The following is a 17,273-nucleotide window of genomic DNA, read 5'->3' as shown; positions in this document are numbered from 1 at the left end:
GCATAATCTGATTTGTTTTTAAAAGGGTCACTCTTTTCTGTGTCAAGGCACTGACTGAAAATCTTAACAAATATTTAATCTTCATCTAATCCACAGAGATGCCACATGAAGTTGGTGTCATCTGTTTTTTCCCCCTTTACGATGAGGAAATTGAGGTTAAGAGAGATTAAGCTTTGCCAAAGTCACTCAGATGGTCAGTAGCAGAGCTATGATTTAAGCCTACATTTGTCTGATTCCTGAGACCTCATAGATGAGGAGAAAAGGGAGGACTTGGAACACAAGGTGTTCTGTGATGTTAAAGGGACACTGGAAGTAGGAAGCAGGATGACAGTCCTTGTAGAAATAGACTACAGGGTTTGGCAATCAGTGGCATGTGTTGGGGAGAAATAGGTGTCAGCAGTGTATTTGAGTCTTGGCTATCCTCTAAGTGAATGGTTGATCCCTTAACTCAATAAGGTAATCAAGAGCAGTAGCCATTCTGTGGGGAGTGACCTGGATGGTGGAGGTTGAGGTGCTGGTAGGAAATAGTGAAATGTCTAGTTAATTGATCTAGAGGGAAGAACTCATGGTGGGGACCTAGAATCCACCTCTTAAGGTTAAGATTAGAGAAGTAGATATGCTTCCTGAGAGAGAAAAGAGAGCAGGGGTGAGAACATGGAACTGCCCTTCCAGAATTAAAGCAGGAAATAGGAACAAAACTTCTTATGGAGATAGAAGTGTTTAGGAATTTGGACAAAGGAATGATATAAACATCTATTTTGTCATTTCAGCCTCAAATTAGCAAGGATGGTTAGTTTAGCACAACCCAGTAGCAGCCAGAACGCTGGTTTCTGTGTGTGGAAAGGCTGGGGCATTTCAGGCCCCAGCGGACACTAGGGAAGCAACGTCGGGTCCAGCGGCTGCTCCTCCCAGGGCAGCAGTGAGCGGGCTGCTTTCCTGAGTTGATCCAGAGACCAAACGTTGATTGCAACAGTTTTCCCTGTAACCTCATTTTTAACTTGAATAACACTCATTTTTACACTTGTGAAGGAAACCCCTCCCCCCTTCTTTTTCCTGAAAGTAAAACAGCTTGTTGAGGTTGGCGTTTACCCTTATCAGGCTCCATACAGATAGAGTGGCTTATTTTGCAGTGGTGTTTGTGTACAGCCTTACAGTTTGCTCAGTGTGTCTTTTCCCATGGTTGAAATCTTAAAGCAAGAATCTTGCCTGATACCAGTTCTCATTAACAGGTCAAAACCAGCATATTTTCCTGTCGATGTTTCATTGTACACTTTCAGATAATGCATTTTGTTTTTATTTTGCTGGCTTCCCAAAGTGTCTTTAACCATTTTTAGATGGAAAAATTCTGAGCATATGTACAGAGAATAGTAAAATGCCTCCCCAAAGTTCTCATGTTCCATCTTTAACAGTTATCACCAGTCTGCCACTTTTTATCTGTCCCCACATACATTTATTTTTTATAATATTTTCAAGCAAATCTTGGATCCAAATGATTCTTTAAGAAGAAAATTATCTATAGAAGATTCTTTCTTGTACCTCTGAAGCCACACCTCAGCTTGCTGGCCCCTGTCAGAGCGGCCTTAGTTGTTGGGTTTTTACTGGGTCCACACATTTACAGAGCTTATTATCTAGGTACCCATTTTCACTGAGCAGATGGGGAATGCTAAGGTGACCCTAAGCTCCTCCTTCTGGACTTTATCTCCTCCTGGACTAGAAACAAGCATGGTTCTGACATCCCAATGTGGGAATCCTTCCTTGTTTCCACTGGTGTCCTGTATCTTACAGTATGGGGCACATCTTAGGGCCTGAGGCCTCAGGATCAAGTGACCCATGGGGAAGCTAGAGAAAACCAGGAAAATCTGCATCTAAAGAAAAGTTGATAAGACTAAGCAAACATTGTACACAAAGATCAACTTATAAGCAAGTATTCCAGTCATGTCACTCTCCGTGTTTTGTTTCTGGTGAATTGCTAGATGTTGACAGTGTCCTTTTTATCTTTGTTTATCTGTGATAGCATTAAATGACTGAAATGAACATAAAAGATGCCTTTTTTAACTGCCAGCTTTCTTTGGAATATGACAGACAGTCTTGCTTTTCCTGGCTTGCAAAACTTCAGGGCTACATTGAAGTACCTGGGTCCTAATTGCACCTTGACTAGTTTGTTTCAGTCGGTGAGTGTCGTGCACCTTTATTTCCTGTCTCTTGCATCAGTCTGTTTGTGAGAGTGTACCGAGAGGTGATTAATGGGAAAGATAAACATATGCTTACTGACTGAAAGTTCATCCTGTTTCCTAAAGTGTTTTTGGTTTAGTGAATTGTTTGTTTGCTGCCCACAGACCACATCTGGTGAGTGTACTTCTGTTGTAGTGAGCACCGTATGTCTTTGTGTAGGAGCTGGGCTTTTAAAGCAAAGTCAACATGTGATGAAGCTTGATAAAGCTTCCGTCATCGAGAATCCCAATTGGCAAGGGGGATTAGACAGCTGTCTGAGACCATAAAGCAGAGCCTCCTGGGTCTGGGAGTCTACATACAAAATCCTATTAGAATGTTCTCTGAAGTTGTGTAGAGCACAGCTGTAGCCATAGGGTTTTGAATGTTGGCAATAACTCCTCCAGCCTCTTGCCTGAGGATTTCAAATGTGTTCAAGCTCATGCCCTCTCACCTCTACCACCATCCATTCCAGACAGTCAGGAGCCACCTCTTGATGTGTGCCAGGAGAATCTAGGGAGACATTTCCATTTTTAACTGTTGTAAATATGAAATTGATTTAGAGGAAAAACAAAACCCTTTTCCCAACTTAAAAAGTAATGCTTGCTTTTGTAGAAAATTTGAGAAATATAGAAAAGGTTGGTTATACTCCTACAGAGATAACTTTCGATTAGCATTTTGGTCTTTCCATCTAGTTTTTCTTTGTGCCTTGAAAATTTTCCCCATACTTGCATTAATACTCTACATGCAGTGTCATAACTGAATAAAGATTCGTACATGTTTAAAACTTTTATTAGCCCCTTTAAAACCTTAATTTCCCCCTAAGTGGACATTCCATAATTTAAACATATTATTGAATAGTTAGACATTTGTAATACTATTGTGAGCACCTTTGTAAAAAAAAGCATTTTCTATATTTTATATTTTTAAAATTGAATTTTAAGGAAATGAAGCTAAAGGACCAAAAGGAATCAATGCTTGAAAGATCCAGGATTGTCTCAGGCTGCTTCAAAGTGTGTGTACGTCTACCATCAGTCAGCATCAGTTCTTTACCCACAGTTTGGCATTTCATAATTGGAATTTCTAGTGCTATTCCAGGTTTCTTTTCTTTTTAACATATATTTTTTAAATTTGTTCTAATTAGTTATATAATTCCAGGTTTCTGACAAGGTAATGATTTGGATTTTAGAAGTTCTCAATGTGCCAGATAGTGATGTTGTCACTCCTGTCTACTGAGGATAATGACTAGTTCTTTCTTCTAAATCTACCCCACCAGTGACACTCAGGTTTCTTATCAGCAGTTCCATTCTGGGCTCAGTTCTCAATCCAGTCTCAGGGACCATCCTAAGAGCTTATGTTGGTGTCTTTGTGTGTAGGATTTCTAAAGTGCCCTCGCAGATGTTATCTCATGTATATCAACCTCTATTATCAGTACAACTTGTCACTTGGTCCTGGGAAATCTCTGGAATTCTTGACATTTTCCAGTCTGATGATGCCTTTGTTGTTCTTTTGCACAGACCCAGTCCTGCAGGTCCCAACGCACGTTGAAGAGTAAGTTTTCTGATTTGCTCTATATTTCCCTTTAATTCATTATCTTATTCATTCAATCAACATTTACCAGGCTAATTGCTGGGAGCACATACAGGCACAAGTTTAAGGTATAAGAAGAATTAATGAGGTATATAGAATGCTACAGATGATATGATGGGGAGAGGGTGCTGTGATCCTTGGGGAGAAGAGGACAATGTGTTAAAAGAGTTTATCTGAGATGAACCTTAAGTTGAGTTTTGAGTTTAAACTTCCAAAGTCTGTATCTCTTGCTGGGTGTGGTGATACACTCCTATAATCCCAGCTACTCAGGAGGCTAAGGCAAGAGGACTAAGTTTGAGGCCAGCCTGGATAACTTTGCCAGACCCCATCTCAAAACAAAAAATAAAAAGGGCTGGGGAGTGTAGCTCAGTGATAGAGTACCACTGGGGTCAACCTCAATACTGCAAGAAAAAAGAAATGTTTGGATCTCTCCCTCTTCAAAGTCAGAGGAGAGAACTGACCTTCTAGAGTATATGTATTACAGGGAAATCCAGATATCCCCTGTACAGATGATGGCGTGTCCTAAGTTGCACAGGGACTCAGCCAGGGGTTTCTGGGTGACTCTCATAGTTCAGTCTTTAGCAGATTAACTGTACGGAGGACCACCTCCCATTGGTTTAGTGGGAAGCTGCTGACAGAGACCCCAGTCCTCTCCCGGGCGAGTTCTCTGACGTCAGGTTTTCTGAGTCTGCTTTTATTGCCTCCATTTGAAAAATAAACATTTGTTCAAAACTAAAGTTAGATTTGTTCTACTTGTTTATATACCATGACATACTATTAAATATTAATTGTTGATGTTCTGTGCTCAGTTGAGGAGGCGATTGGAAAGTAGGCATGCTGGGTCCTTTTCACTTACCCTACCCTCATCCAGAGTGCTTTGACCAAATGACAACTTATCTTCTATAGTTTCTAATGATCCTTCCTTTGTAGGTTGTTTTCTCCACTTATACCATAGGGTGTTTTATTTATTTGTGGCTGACATGAGAGAAAATAGGTGGAGTTGTCTTCTACTCACTCACATCACACCCACTCCTGCTGCATGGTGACTTTGCATGGCTTTGGTATTCAATTGTGTCCCCTGGGCTATACTTCATCACTAATACTTTTTATTTCATCTCTAGGCCTGCTTTCCTCCCAGATCCCAATGATGGCAGCCTGTATACACTTGGGGGCAAGAATAATGAAGGCCTAACGGTGAGGATATTTAGCTTCTTTGTGTACCCTGGAGGGTTCTTAACTGTGTCTGCATGCCAAGGCCTGGGAGTTTGAAACAGACTTCTGAGGATTTGATTCAGGCAGTCTGGAGTGGGGCTTCGGCACCAGTATCTTTTCACAGCTTCCTAAGTGAGTTTTTAATGAGCGTCCAGAGTTCAGAAACAGACCCAGACCAGCAGATGCTGGTGGCCCAGCCAACACACTGGAAGGATAGAGGGGTCTCTGCAGTGACAAGATTGGCTCCAATCAGAGACTTTCAACTTGGGAGGAGGGGGTGTAGTTTGAAACACTGTCTCCACCGCCGTCCCAGCCTTCAGGGGGGCCTGTAGTATTCACCCTGTCTCCATTTGAGAATCTAGATCTGTGTTTGTCACCCTTTGCTTCATATCATAATAACCTGGGGAAACTCTGAAAAATGTCTGAGCCTAGGTCTCAGTCCGGGAAAGTCCCAATTGCATTGATCTGAGACATAAGGATTAAAACAAAACAAAACAGAACTTCCCAGTAATAGAAACAGACCCACATACATGGTTACCTGATTTATACAAAGGTGGTACCACATTATGGTGGGGAAAGATGCTCTTTTCAGTGAATGGTATAAGTCAACTGGGATAGCCATAAAGAAAAAAAAAATAGCTTGACTCCTACCCCACACTGTCCACATGAAAATCAGTTCCAGACAGATTTAAGACCTAAATGCAAAATAAATAAATAATAAAGCTTTAAGGAAAGAGTAGTGAAACGTCATCATGACCTTAGAGTAGACAGAATAGAATATAAAAAAAATTAACCATAAATCTAGGCAAAATTGATTAAATTAAGAACTTTTTACCCTGAAGAAAGGAAACAACAAAGTATTTATGTTCTATTTAACTGTTGAAGGATTCAAATTCAGAATATTTAAGGAGCTCCTGTGGACTGTTAGAAAAAGACAGATGACCCAACAGAAATGGAAAAGAGGACATTTAAATGATGAATAAATATATGAAAAGGTGTTCAATTTTATTAGTCATTAGGGAAATTCAAATTAAAATCACAGGGCTGTGCTGTTACTCAGTATGCATACAGCTGCTCACCAGCATGATTAAATGGGAACATTTTAAAAAAAAAAGGGAAACGCGTGGTGGGATGTAGAGCAACCAGAACTGCATCCTGTGCTGGTGGAGATAAAAGGTGGCACAACTGGTTTGGGAAACTGTTTGGCAGCATAGAGTCCATACAACCTGGTAACCATCACCCAATATAAACTCAACAGAAGTGCATGAATGTATACCACATCAGACACCACTCAAATGTAGAGCAACAGTATTAATAATAAACAAAAAGTGGAAACTAGCCAAATAACATCAACGGTAGAAAGGGGTAAATAACGGGAAGCTGGGGGTGGTAGCACATATCTTTAATCCCAGGGATTTAGGAGACTGAGGCGGAAAGATTGTAAGTTTGAGGCCAGCCTCAACAACTTAGCAAGACCCTGTCTCAAAACAAAAAAAGAAAATGGGGTGTGCCACTGGATTTGATCCCCACTACCACAGGGAGAGGATAAAAAAGAGTTGAAGGCAATGTTTGCAGAATTGTTACAACAAGGATCCGAGTTAGTCAAAAGTACAAAATAAATGTTTAATAAATAAGTACAGAGACAGTCATGCAATGAACTCTGTGACAGTGAGAATTAACAGTGTGTGACCTTACACAACATGGATCTATCTCACAAATGCAATGTGGAGCCAAAACATCACCAAAAAAGCTACATTCCAAATGATTCATTTATATAAAGTTCAAAAGCAGGAAAACCTACTCTGTGCTGTTTTGAAGTGAGGATAATAGTTGCCCCAAGAGTTAATGGCTAAAAAAGGGGCACAAGAGGGATCTTCAGGAGTGCTAGAAATGTTTTCTTCATCGGGTACTAATGCCATGAGAATATTCACTGAGGTGTGATTAATAATTACTGAGGTGTGTGATTGTGTTTTTCTGTTTGTGTATCATGTGATTCATAGAAAGTTTGAGAGATTCTAAGTTTATGAGATTCTAATACGTAGCCAATGATGAGAACCATTGGTCTAAACTGTAAGTGGATTATGGGTACTAATTTGGGTATTTTAAAATTAGTTTTTGAGCCAGGCATTGTGGTGCATACCTGTAATTCCAGTGACTAAGAGGTTGAGGGAAGGATATTGCAAATTTGAAGGCACCCTCGCAACTTAGTGAGACCTATCTCAAAATGTAAAAAATAAAATAAAATAAAAATATCTTGGCACATCCTCAGCCCTATTTTGTATTTTATTTAGAGACAGGGTCTCACTGAGTTGCTTAGTGCCTCACTGTTGCTGAGGTTGATCCTCCTGTCTCAGCCTCCTGAGCCACTGGGATTACAGGTGTGCGCCGCCAAGCCCCACCACCTGGCAGCATTTCTTAAGCACCTTGTTTGTCAGAAAATGTTGAGCCTCTCAGCAGCCCGTAGATGTTTTCCCCATTTTGGAAACTGAGCCCAGAGAAGTTAGGGAATAAGTCTGAAGCTTTTAGGACTGGAGTTGGGATGTAAAGAAGTCTAATTGAAGAGGATGCTCTTAACACCACCGTGCCTTCCTGTGTATTGTGGCTTAGTAATTCCAGAGATCATAGGTTTCCCAACCTGGGCCTCAAAGCAGGAGGGCTGTGGCAGTGCTCAGTTCAGGGCCCAGGACTCCAAACCAGAGGACTGGCAACCACTTTCTGATTATCAGAAACATCTGGCAAAAACCCAGGCATTACTGCCTCCGATTGGCATTTTGCCTTTTCTAAGGCTTAGTTTGAATGTTGAAATGGCAGGAAAATCCAAATTATTGATTCAGTTTACAGTTCTGTTTATCAATGCTACAGAGAAATCTTCTCTTGGAGAAAAAGTGGCAGCATTGTAGCCTGGAGTTTCTGTAACAGCAGTATCTGTAGAATAGTTTCAGAAACACAAGAGTATTCCAAAAATAAAGTGTACTGAAACGAGCATAGACCAAAAGGACTTGTCAGATGTCAGCTGTAGACGCAGAAGAGTCAGTTTTATGATGAAACATGTTGAAACATTTGGATTTCTTTTGGTTTCTTTTCCTGGCACCTACCATAACTTCCTTTTTCAACCAGAAAGCTCAATTTTTTTGTTTTTCAGTAGAGAATGATTTACCGAAGGAAATACCAAACTTCTTTTTCTGCCTCCAACTCTTGTGTTGCCCATGTAATGGTGCCTTTATTCCCTCCAAGCTTGAAGCTTGGTTGCAAGGTTGTTTCTCTTTAGCATTAAAATCATGACCTCCTCCCACCTCTAAAAGGCATCATCATCCTTCTACCTAGTCTAGCCAACTCTGGGTCACTTTTCCAAGATGGGAGAATCCTTTCCACTACCCTTAGAGCTACCAAGATAGTGTAATTCTCCATATTTGTGTTCTTTTCTCAGAAAAGGCTTATGTCACTCCTGGTAAGTGCCCTGGACAGAAAGCCTGGCCTCCTGTGTCAAGTAAAGGAATTAGTATTTACAGAGTTCAGAGGTCAAGGCCTTTCAGTAGTGGATGGAAACACGGGGTACCCCCCTCTTCTTGGGTTCCTATTAGGAAAACTCCCATCTGCTAAGTGTTCTTTTCTTTAGCAGAACTGGGTAACAGAAACAGACTGCCCAGTAAATTTGTAATAATTGCATAAGACTTGGTTAACTTATTTTTTCCTTTTTAAGTTTTCTTTACTTTTTTTTTTTTTTTTTTTTTTAAAGAAACTTCCCTTTACCATCCCTGAGTTGGTACAGGCATCCCCATGCCGAAGTTCAGATGGAATCCTCTACATGGGTAAGAGTTCCTGTTCTCAACACTGAAACTTGGATCACTTTTGACAGAGAGTCCTGGAATCTGGGCAAATGGCAGTTGAGAGAGAGGGCTGCTGTCGTCACCCCCTTGCCAATCCTTCTGGGAAAGGTCTTTCTTGCCTTGGTCATACTGCAAGTGCTGTTCATGCCAGGATCGGCTGACCAGTTAAGAAAGGGTTCTTTTCACCCAGGAGAAAAATTGACACCGTAAATATAGTTACTCATTTAACAAGCTTTTAGTTGCTGGTCTGGCCTACTCCTGTGATTTCAAAATTACAACATCCCAGCTGCAACTGTGTGAAATTTAAAGTGAATACAATTGTCTGAGTCAACGAAGGAAAGCTAGGCCCTGCCTATTAATTATAGGGCTTTCTTCGTATTTCCTGCTATCAGAATATTTGGTAGAAACAGCACTTAACAGCTTGCCTAGATAAGCTGCCTTTATACCTCTGGGGTCACAGCTTTTAAAGCATCAGCTCACCTGCTTTTCTGTACCATTTTGCTGCCAAAATGTCAATAAAAATGCATTTGTAACACAAAGGAGAGCTGTATTTATCTTGAAATCATAGTAGTAATAATAGCCTGTGTTTATATAGCAGCTTTCTTTTTGAGGAACTGAAAGTGCTTATTGCCTGTTCCTGCCTCGGGAGCTTTATATGTTTTTCTGGGTCTCAAATGCAGGCCAGCTTTTAAGTTTTTGCTGGGCACACTGGGGCTCTTGCTTCCTTCCTTCAAAATAAGGAATCCCCAGTGTATGGATTCAGAAGAAATGACCAACAGGCTTTTTTCTCTGGGCCATGCCAGGCCCATCCAACTATCTTCTGACCATCTGTGTCACCGTTTCCCATCTCGTCTTCCAGCCTTTCCCAGCAATGTGTCATTTGTGGTCTACTTAGGACATTGTGTTTCCATTATCTTTGTGTGATGCCATATTAAATGAGTTTATTAAGTATATTTAAGAACATGGTAGTTCCCCAGTCTGTCCATTAAGGTAGTAGCTGGGTTATACAGACTGCAGTTGTCCTTGATATATGCCATGCCAGATAGAAAGGATTCATGGTCACAGCTGATTGGTGACATTCTCATTCTACCTTCAGTCTTTTTCATATTAACATCTTACTGAGAATAGAGAGTTCACAATGTGTGGACAAGTTGCATACATGTGGGATCAGCATGTATGCCACATGTTAGAACTGAGTGTAGCTCTAGCAAATTCAATGCCCTGTAACCTTCCTAGGATCTCATTGTTCTGCTTCCAAAAGCACTTGGACGTAGAATACTTTTAAGGTCATAGCTTCTGGGAATATGTTGACCTTCAAACTAGAGACCCATGCACTTCCTCACCATTCCTAGGATGCCCTGGTTGAATAGCACAGATACGAATGCCTTGGGTTTCCCTCATACTGGTGTTTGGCTGTGCTGTTCACCTGTTCATATCGTTTAATCAGCTGACCAAGGCGAGGGGTATGACCTGTGGCCTGGGAATAACTTACTGACCCCGGGGGAGGCTGAGGTAACTTTGCCCTTTAGCATCAGGTTACAGCTAGCACTACTGACCAGTCACAGGTACTAGCTAATTATAGTTAGAAACAGTAACTATAGATCCTCTTCACATGTGGCTTAATTAGTAGGGATGTTAAGAAATATGAATTATGGTTATCAAGGAGATGAACACCTGAGTACATTTCTTTAGTATTTGGCTCCTTGTCTGCGGGAAAAGGATTGCTCTTTACAGTTCAGAGTTTTCATTAAAGGCTATTAATCAAGCAATAAAATCTAACTTGAAAGTTAGGAGAACTTTTTTTACTATAACTTAGTTATGGGGGTTTGGAGAAATTTTTATGCCGATGATCAGACTGTTAAGTGATTGTAAGACCCAGTGGCCTAAGAAGTTATCTCCACATTACCATTTACTCTATCACCTTCAAAATAGCGTAGAAATGTCTTCAACATTATAAGAATTTCAGTCCTGTTTCTCAGCATAAAGTAGAATATCTAGAACAACTACTTAAGCAGTGATTTTCTTTTCTGTATAGAATAAGTGTAAATGACAGAGTATCCTGTGACCTTTAGGTAAAAAGCAGGACATTTGGTATGTCATCGACCTCTTGACTGGTGAGAAGCAGCAGACTTTGTCATCAGCCTTTGCAGATAGTCTCTGCCCATCAACCTCTCTTCTGTATCTTGGACGGACAGGTAAGAAATGAACCACCATTTTGTACAATCGACCTGTTTCTAGAAAGAATCTGATAAAGCTCCCCTACCTGCCTCTGCTCTGACCTGGTTCTCCAGAAGGTGGCCAGGGCTGCCTTCTTCGAACAACCTTAGCCCTGCAGTGGCCTCCATTGCCTAAAGGATGCAGTCTAAGCTGCACCATGACCCACATAGCCCCTCTGTTCAGCTGTCACTTCTCAGCCCTCACTGCTGCATTTCCCTCATTAGAACATTTTCCAATTGGGGTGAACTACCTGCAGTTCTCAGAATAGCAGTGCTATTCTTTACGACTCAGAATGGGGTATCCCTTCTGCCAGGCATGCCTGGTGTTGCCTATATGGTAGATGTCCTTTCTTCCTCCACAGCTGCTCAAGAGTCCCCTTCTCTGTGAAGTCTTTTCCCCTGCCTCAAAGCTCCCACCCTGCCCAGGGACACTCCACTCAGCTCTCTCATTCTGGGGACACATGTAGCAATTGACAGGCCTGTCATAGCAGCCATCACACCCCTGTCATTGTCCCTTTACATTCATGAATAGCACCCACTTCACCACACCATTTTCTGTTTTCTCTTTTTTCAGTCACCTTCTTAATGCTTGTTATTATACCTTCTTAATGCTTGTTATTATATATTTATAAGTTTTATGTGCTTGTCTTCTGCCCCTCTCACTAGAATATCAGTTCTCCTAGGGTAAGACTTTATTTTGGCTCTATCTCCACACTAGACATACTCCCTGATGCACAGTAGGTGCTCAGATATTTAAACAAGTGAATGGGTGAGCAACGTCTTACTCATTTTCATATGTACAATACCTCACATGCATCAGGATCACCATGAAAATTATTGAACAAAAGTTAAAACTAAAAGAAGACTCAAGAAAACATCTAGAAGCAAAAAATATTATACCAAAAACCTACAATCTTATAAGATGTACAATTATTATATGTCAATAATATTTTTTTAAAAAATAGGTAAAGCAGGTCATTAAATGAAAATATTTAAAAACCTGGAATGAATTCATGTTCAGTTGAGCTCTAAACTTAGGACTAAACATTCAGGCAACCTAAGCTTTGAAGAAAGAGACAGAACCTTCCTCAGATGCTTCAGAAAACAGTGTATTTCTACAAATCAATGAAATCGATCTTGGTCCCTGTAGCAGCTGGCTGGCCTTACCTGTCTTAGGAGGGAGGTCATAGGCTGCTGCCTTGTAACCCTCCCCCTATAAAAATCAGGTGTTCTAATTTTCTACTGTTGTGACTGCTTGGGATTTGTTGGCTTACCTTTTCCATCAGGTAAAACCTTACAGTGGTCTCAGCTTTACCCAGGTATAAAAATCATGGAGTTCCAGGTAGAACTGGGACATTTAAGGGAGTTGGGCTATGCTCTGGCATTAGGTATACATGCATTACTGTGTAAAGCTATTGTTTCCATTTTATTCCTGACTTTCTGGGTAGAGGATTCAGGAAGGGATGGGTGAAGACAGTCATCTCTATTCTACATCTGGCTCACTTGTGTCTGGGACCTTGGTCCACCTCCATGTGACTTTTCTCCACAAAATAGCCTGGACTTCTTAACATGGCAGCTTGATTCCCACTTGATAAACATGGATGTTGGAATGCCTTATAAGGTCTGAGCTCAGAAGTCCTAGAACCTTACTTCCACTGCATTCTGTTGGTGAAAGGAAGTCACAAAGCCAGTCCAGAGCCAAAGGTGGAGAAATAGAAAGAGTGACTTGCATACTCCTGGGAAGAATTGTTGGTGGTGATCTTCAGATATTGCCCTGTAGTCCTCCCTCAGGCTACAGTAGTTTACAGCCCTTCTGCTTACAGAATCTACTCACCCTTCCCAAGATCCCCAAAGTCTAGTCACAGCATTATTCTGAAGATTCAACATCATGGGGTCTGTGTCAAAGTAGGAGCCTCCTCTCATTAGGTGAAGGAAAGAGAAAAGTTCTCTTACTCTCCCACCTGCCCCTTCCCCCAACCCAACATACAATGGTGAGATAGGATAGCTGTTGTAATAATTCCCCTTCAAAAATGGAAGGAAACCTAGGCACATAGCAGATACTGGTCCTTAGTAATTCTGAAATCCAGCCAGGTATGTTTTCAAGTTCCCCTACTCTGGGGGACAGGGAATTTTCCTTGATTAGGGCCTAGTTCTGCCCTCCAGGATTGGTTTTATTAATATATTGTTCTCAGTTGCTCTTGGTTCTGTCTTTCAAGAAATCCTTCTTTTCCATAAAAATGGCTATATTTTAACTTTCTCAATCTGTTCTTTGTTCATTGAAAGTAGGGAGTCCAGAGGCTTTCTTTCATTTTAACTATCTCTGATCATTATAGTCCATGGTGATATTACTCCTTTAAAAACTTTGTGGGTTTCTCATGTGTCAAGTTATAGTCTATACCATTGGATAACAATTGTGCCTTTGAATCCCTACTTTGGAATGTGAGAGTGCTACGGCACCACAACACTCTTAGGGTTCTTATACCCCTTCTTACCTTACAGAGGGTCTGAGAGATACTACTTTAAATCTTCCTGAAGTTTCAAGGAAGGGTCTCAGTAGACTCACTCTGAGTTAGATTTTGACCCTGACCTGAGGCCCTATTTTTTATAGCTAGTGAGTGCTTTGGATTTAATCTTTGCCTTGAGGTCATTTTTTTTCTTTTCTTTTGTTTTTATTTTTTATGAGAACCCAGTTCCTCACACATGCTGGGCAAGCGCTCTAACACTGAACCACAACCCTGGGCCATTGAGGTTATTTTTTTACACTGGGCATCTTTTCTAGCTGGAGAGCCAGTCCTAGACCCTCTCTTTTCTCTATGTTCTCGCTTAAAAGCTGAATGATTTCTTTAGCTCATTGTCTTGCAGTATAGCATACATGGCTAAGAAAAATATTTCAGCATTTTCTGCCTTTTACCTAGAAATCTCAGCCAGATCCCTGAGTGCATTCCAAGTTACTATAAACAGTAGTCTCACTAATTGTATCACATTGATGGAAACTCATAAGCTGGGGTCTTCCCTTTTCAGGTTCCAGAAATGGTTTCTTCACTTTTTCAAGTCTCCACTAACAGTCCTCTTATTAGCCTCCAGCCTTCACCTTTCCCAAGTCAAAGTTACATGTTTTAGGGTTTTATGGTGGCATCATTCCCCTTCTAGGTAATGATTTCTAATGTCATATAAATATTGCTACATAATAAATCACCCCAAAAACTGGGTGGATAAACACAACTGTTACCTTTCTTATGATTCTGTGAGCTGGTAGTTACAGGGCACAGCAAGGGTGACTTGTCTCTGCTACACATGCTGCTGGTTCACTCGTGTGTCTGGGACTATAGTTCTCCTGCACATTGCTTTTCTTGTTCCACATGGATAACCTGGTCTTTTTAACATGTAATTTAGGGAGGATTTGTTTGTTGTAACTAGATAAGGTCAACACTTTAAGTAGGTGCTAGATCCCTTTGTGATGGTGGACTGGTCTGTGTTCTTTAGAATATACCATCACCATGTATGATACCAAAACCCGCGAGCTCCGCTGGAATGCCACCTACTTTGACTATGCAGCCTCACTGCCCGAGGACGACATGGACTACAGTAAGTGCTCCTCGTGGGCTGCATGAGGTTGGCAGGCACATTCCATCTATGGGAAATGACCTCTCCAGAAAGAGGATTTCCTTTAAGATACCCTTTATCACTGGGTTTTGGGCTTGCTGTTGGCGTGTAGTAAAAATGTCCCAGTCAATATGGCAGGGCCTGGGTGAGAAGTCTGAGGGGAACCAAAGTAGAATGGTAGTGAGTTTAGATGAAGAGGAAGGAGGGCATACCTTGTTGAGTCCCTGTGTGTCACAGAAGAAATTTACAAGCCCATGGACACTATAATTAAAAATCAGCACATAAGCCAGGCACAGTGACACATGCCTGTAATCCCAGCTATTCTTAACGTTGAGGCAGGAGGATGGCAAGTTTGAGGCCAGCCTCAGCAATTTAGTGAGACCCTGTCTCAAAATAAAAAATAAAAGGGCTGGATTGTAGCTCAGTGGTAAAGCACCCCCCAGGTTCAGTATCCAGTACAGGGGACTGGGGGCTCAGCATGTGTCATTAACAGCCTCATCAAGAAGGCTACTCTAACTGTGGCTCATCCCCTAGTTATTTCTCTAAATGTACACTCCTCCAACTCAAACGATAACTGAAAACCAATTTGATCATCTTAACCTTAGTATCCGAAAATATGACTCTGCCTAGAATATTTTCATCTCTCTCTCTGAATGCTCCTTTGTGAGTGAGATGCTCATAAGTCTGATTTGCAGCTTGATCTATGGATTTCAAACAATGCTATAAAATTTCAGATTAATAGGCAGCTCTATTGTCTCCTCTCTCCTTAGTATTTACTCACTTATTAAATAGAATGGCAGAGAACATGACTGAAGAAATTGTCTTTGGGGGAATGGTCCTATCTTAGGTTTATACTGCAGGCATCCCTCAGTGTCTTGATATCAGGGAACCTGAACAAGTTCATGGAAACCATAAATTGTTCTGAGAATATTTCAGAGGTCTTGTTTTCTGTGAGTGACCGCAGTTTGCCAAGAGAGTAGAGGATGTGGTTGTGGGATAGAGTGAGACTGAGTGTACTTTTGTTGTTTGATCTTTACAGAGATGTCCCACTTTGTATCCAATGGTGATGGACTGGTGGTGACTGTGGACAGCGAATCTGGGGACGTCCTGTGGATTCAAAACTATGCCTCTCCAGTGGTGGCCTTCTACGTCTGGCAGCGGGAGGGTCTGAGGAAGGTGATGCACATCAATGTCGCTGTGGAGACCCTACGCTACCTGACCTTCATGTCTGGGGAGGTGGGTCGCATCACCAAGTGGAAGTACCCGTTCCCCAAAGAGACGGAGGCCAAGAGCAAACTGACGTGAGTCAGGGAACTCAGGGCGGAGGGTGGCAGCTGTGACACTGGCATTTAGTGTACCCTACATTGGAGGAGGCTAGGGGGCAAGACAGATGTCTCCAAGGCCCTGAGGAACATCATGAGCCAAGACTGTCTCAATCAGAAACTCCAGAATATAAATACCAGGGGTTACCCCTGGATGCATCAGAGCTCTTGAATGTTAAGTCAAAATTTGGGGTGAGAAATGGAAGGAAACTGCTGAAATAACTACAGTGCAATTTGGCAATGTCTCTTGTGGAAATAGAAGAAATCTAAATTATTTATTTATTTGTTTTTGGTACCAGGGTTTGAATCCCAGAGATGCTTGACCACTGAGCCACATCCCCAGCCCTTTTTATTTTTTATTTTGAGTAAAAATAAAAGTTGCTAAGGCTGGCTTAAATCCTCCTACCTAAGCCTCCTGAGTCACTAGTATTATAGACATGCACCACTGTGCATGGCTAGAAATTTATTTTTTTTATCTTCATGTATTTTCTAAATTTTTATTGTAAGCTATGTTCATTTTAAAAAGCAGAAGAAAAAAATGTGGTATGATATATCAAAGACTCAATAGGTTGTGTTTTCCATCCCAGCCTGCTAATAACCTGTCACTAAGTCACTTAATTATGGCTAGCCTCAGTTTCCCACTTCACAGAGTTGTGGGAAATATCAAAGAAGATAATGTACATGAAAGTGTTGTCAAAATTGTAAGACACTGCTCCTATGGAAGGTGTTTGTTGAAAGAGGCTTGGTGATTTAGTAGATAACTGGCCCCACAAAGGCTGTAGACAGTAGTAGCCAGAGCATCTAGAGGTGCAGCTCCCACTTTTGTACATTGATACCACCATCAGCCATGGCCCCATCCCCTCCACACTGCCCCAGACAAGGACAGACTGCCTAGCTAGGGGACTGGAAGTTCTTACAAATCCCTTTGCTCTGGGCATCTGGAGGAGAGCATTTGACTGTTCCTCCAGGCCTCTGCTGAGCCTCTAGAATCCTTAAAAAGCCCCGAGACAGCATGGTGGTAACACTGGGGGTAGTGGTATGGAAATGCGCTGATCAGGATCATTCAAGAGTCTTATGCAGTGGGTGCTAAGCTGACTGGTCATCAGATACGGTCCTTTGCACTGAGCAATGTGTAGCCCAGCCCTGGCATTTTGCAGATGAGGAAACTGAGGCTCACCCTTTGGCAGCTTGTCTGTATTTTGGAAGGCAGCACGTGAAGCTGGAACCTGAAGTCCTGCTGTCCGATTCCTTGACGGCACCCCTGCCTCACACCCAACTCTCTCCTCCATGCCCAG

General features: G+C 41.6%; 1 protein-coding gene across 3 annotated transcripts in view; it reads left to right on the top strand.

The window, feature by feature from the left end:
• Ern1 (endoplasmic reticulum to nucleus signaling 1) overlaps window positions 1-17,273 on the top strand; it is an 86,207-nt gene that overhangs the window by 43,575 nt on the left and 25,359 nt on the right. The window contains exons 3-8 of one of the 3 annotated variants that reach the window (XM_027946281.2): window positions 3,726-3,759; window positions 4,920-4,992; window positions 8,747-8,819; window positions 10,910-11,032; window positions 14,537-14,638; window positions 15,696-15,957. In XM_027946281.2, the coding sequence (XP_027802082.2) occupies window positions 3,726-3,759; window positions 4,920-4,992; window positions 8,747-8,819; window positions 10,910-11,032; window positions 14,537-14,638; window positions 15,696-15,957 (667 nt within the window). The remainder of the gene's footprint in view (window positions 1-3,725; window positions 3,760-4,919; window positions 4,993-8,746; window positions 8,820-10,909; window positions 11,033-14,536; window positions 14,639-15,695; window positions 15,958-17,273) is intronic. The other 2 variants (XM_071604051.1, XM_071604052.1) reach the window with 2 other exon arrangements.

Source organism: Marmota flaviventris, chromosome 17, assembly GCF_047511675.1.
Source record: "Marmota flaviventris isolate mMarFla1 chromosome 17, mMarFla1.hap1, whole genome shotgun sequence".
Classification (NCBI taxonomy): domain Eukaryota; kingdom Metazoa; phylum Chordata; class Mammalia; order Rodentia; family Sciuridae; genus Marmota; species Marmota flaviventris.
This window is presented reverse-complemented; position numbering and strand designations above follow the sequence as displayed.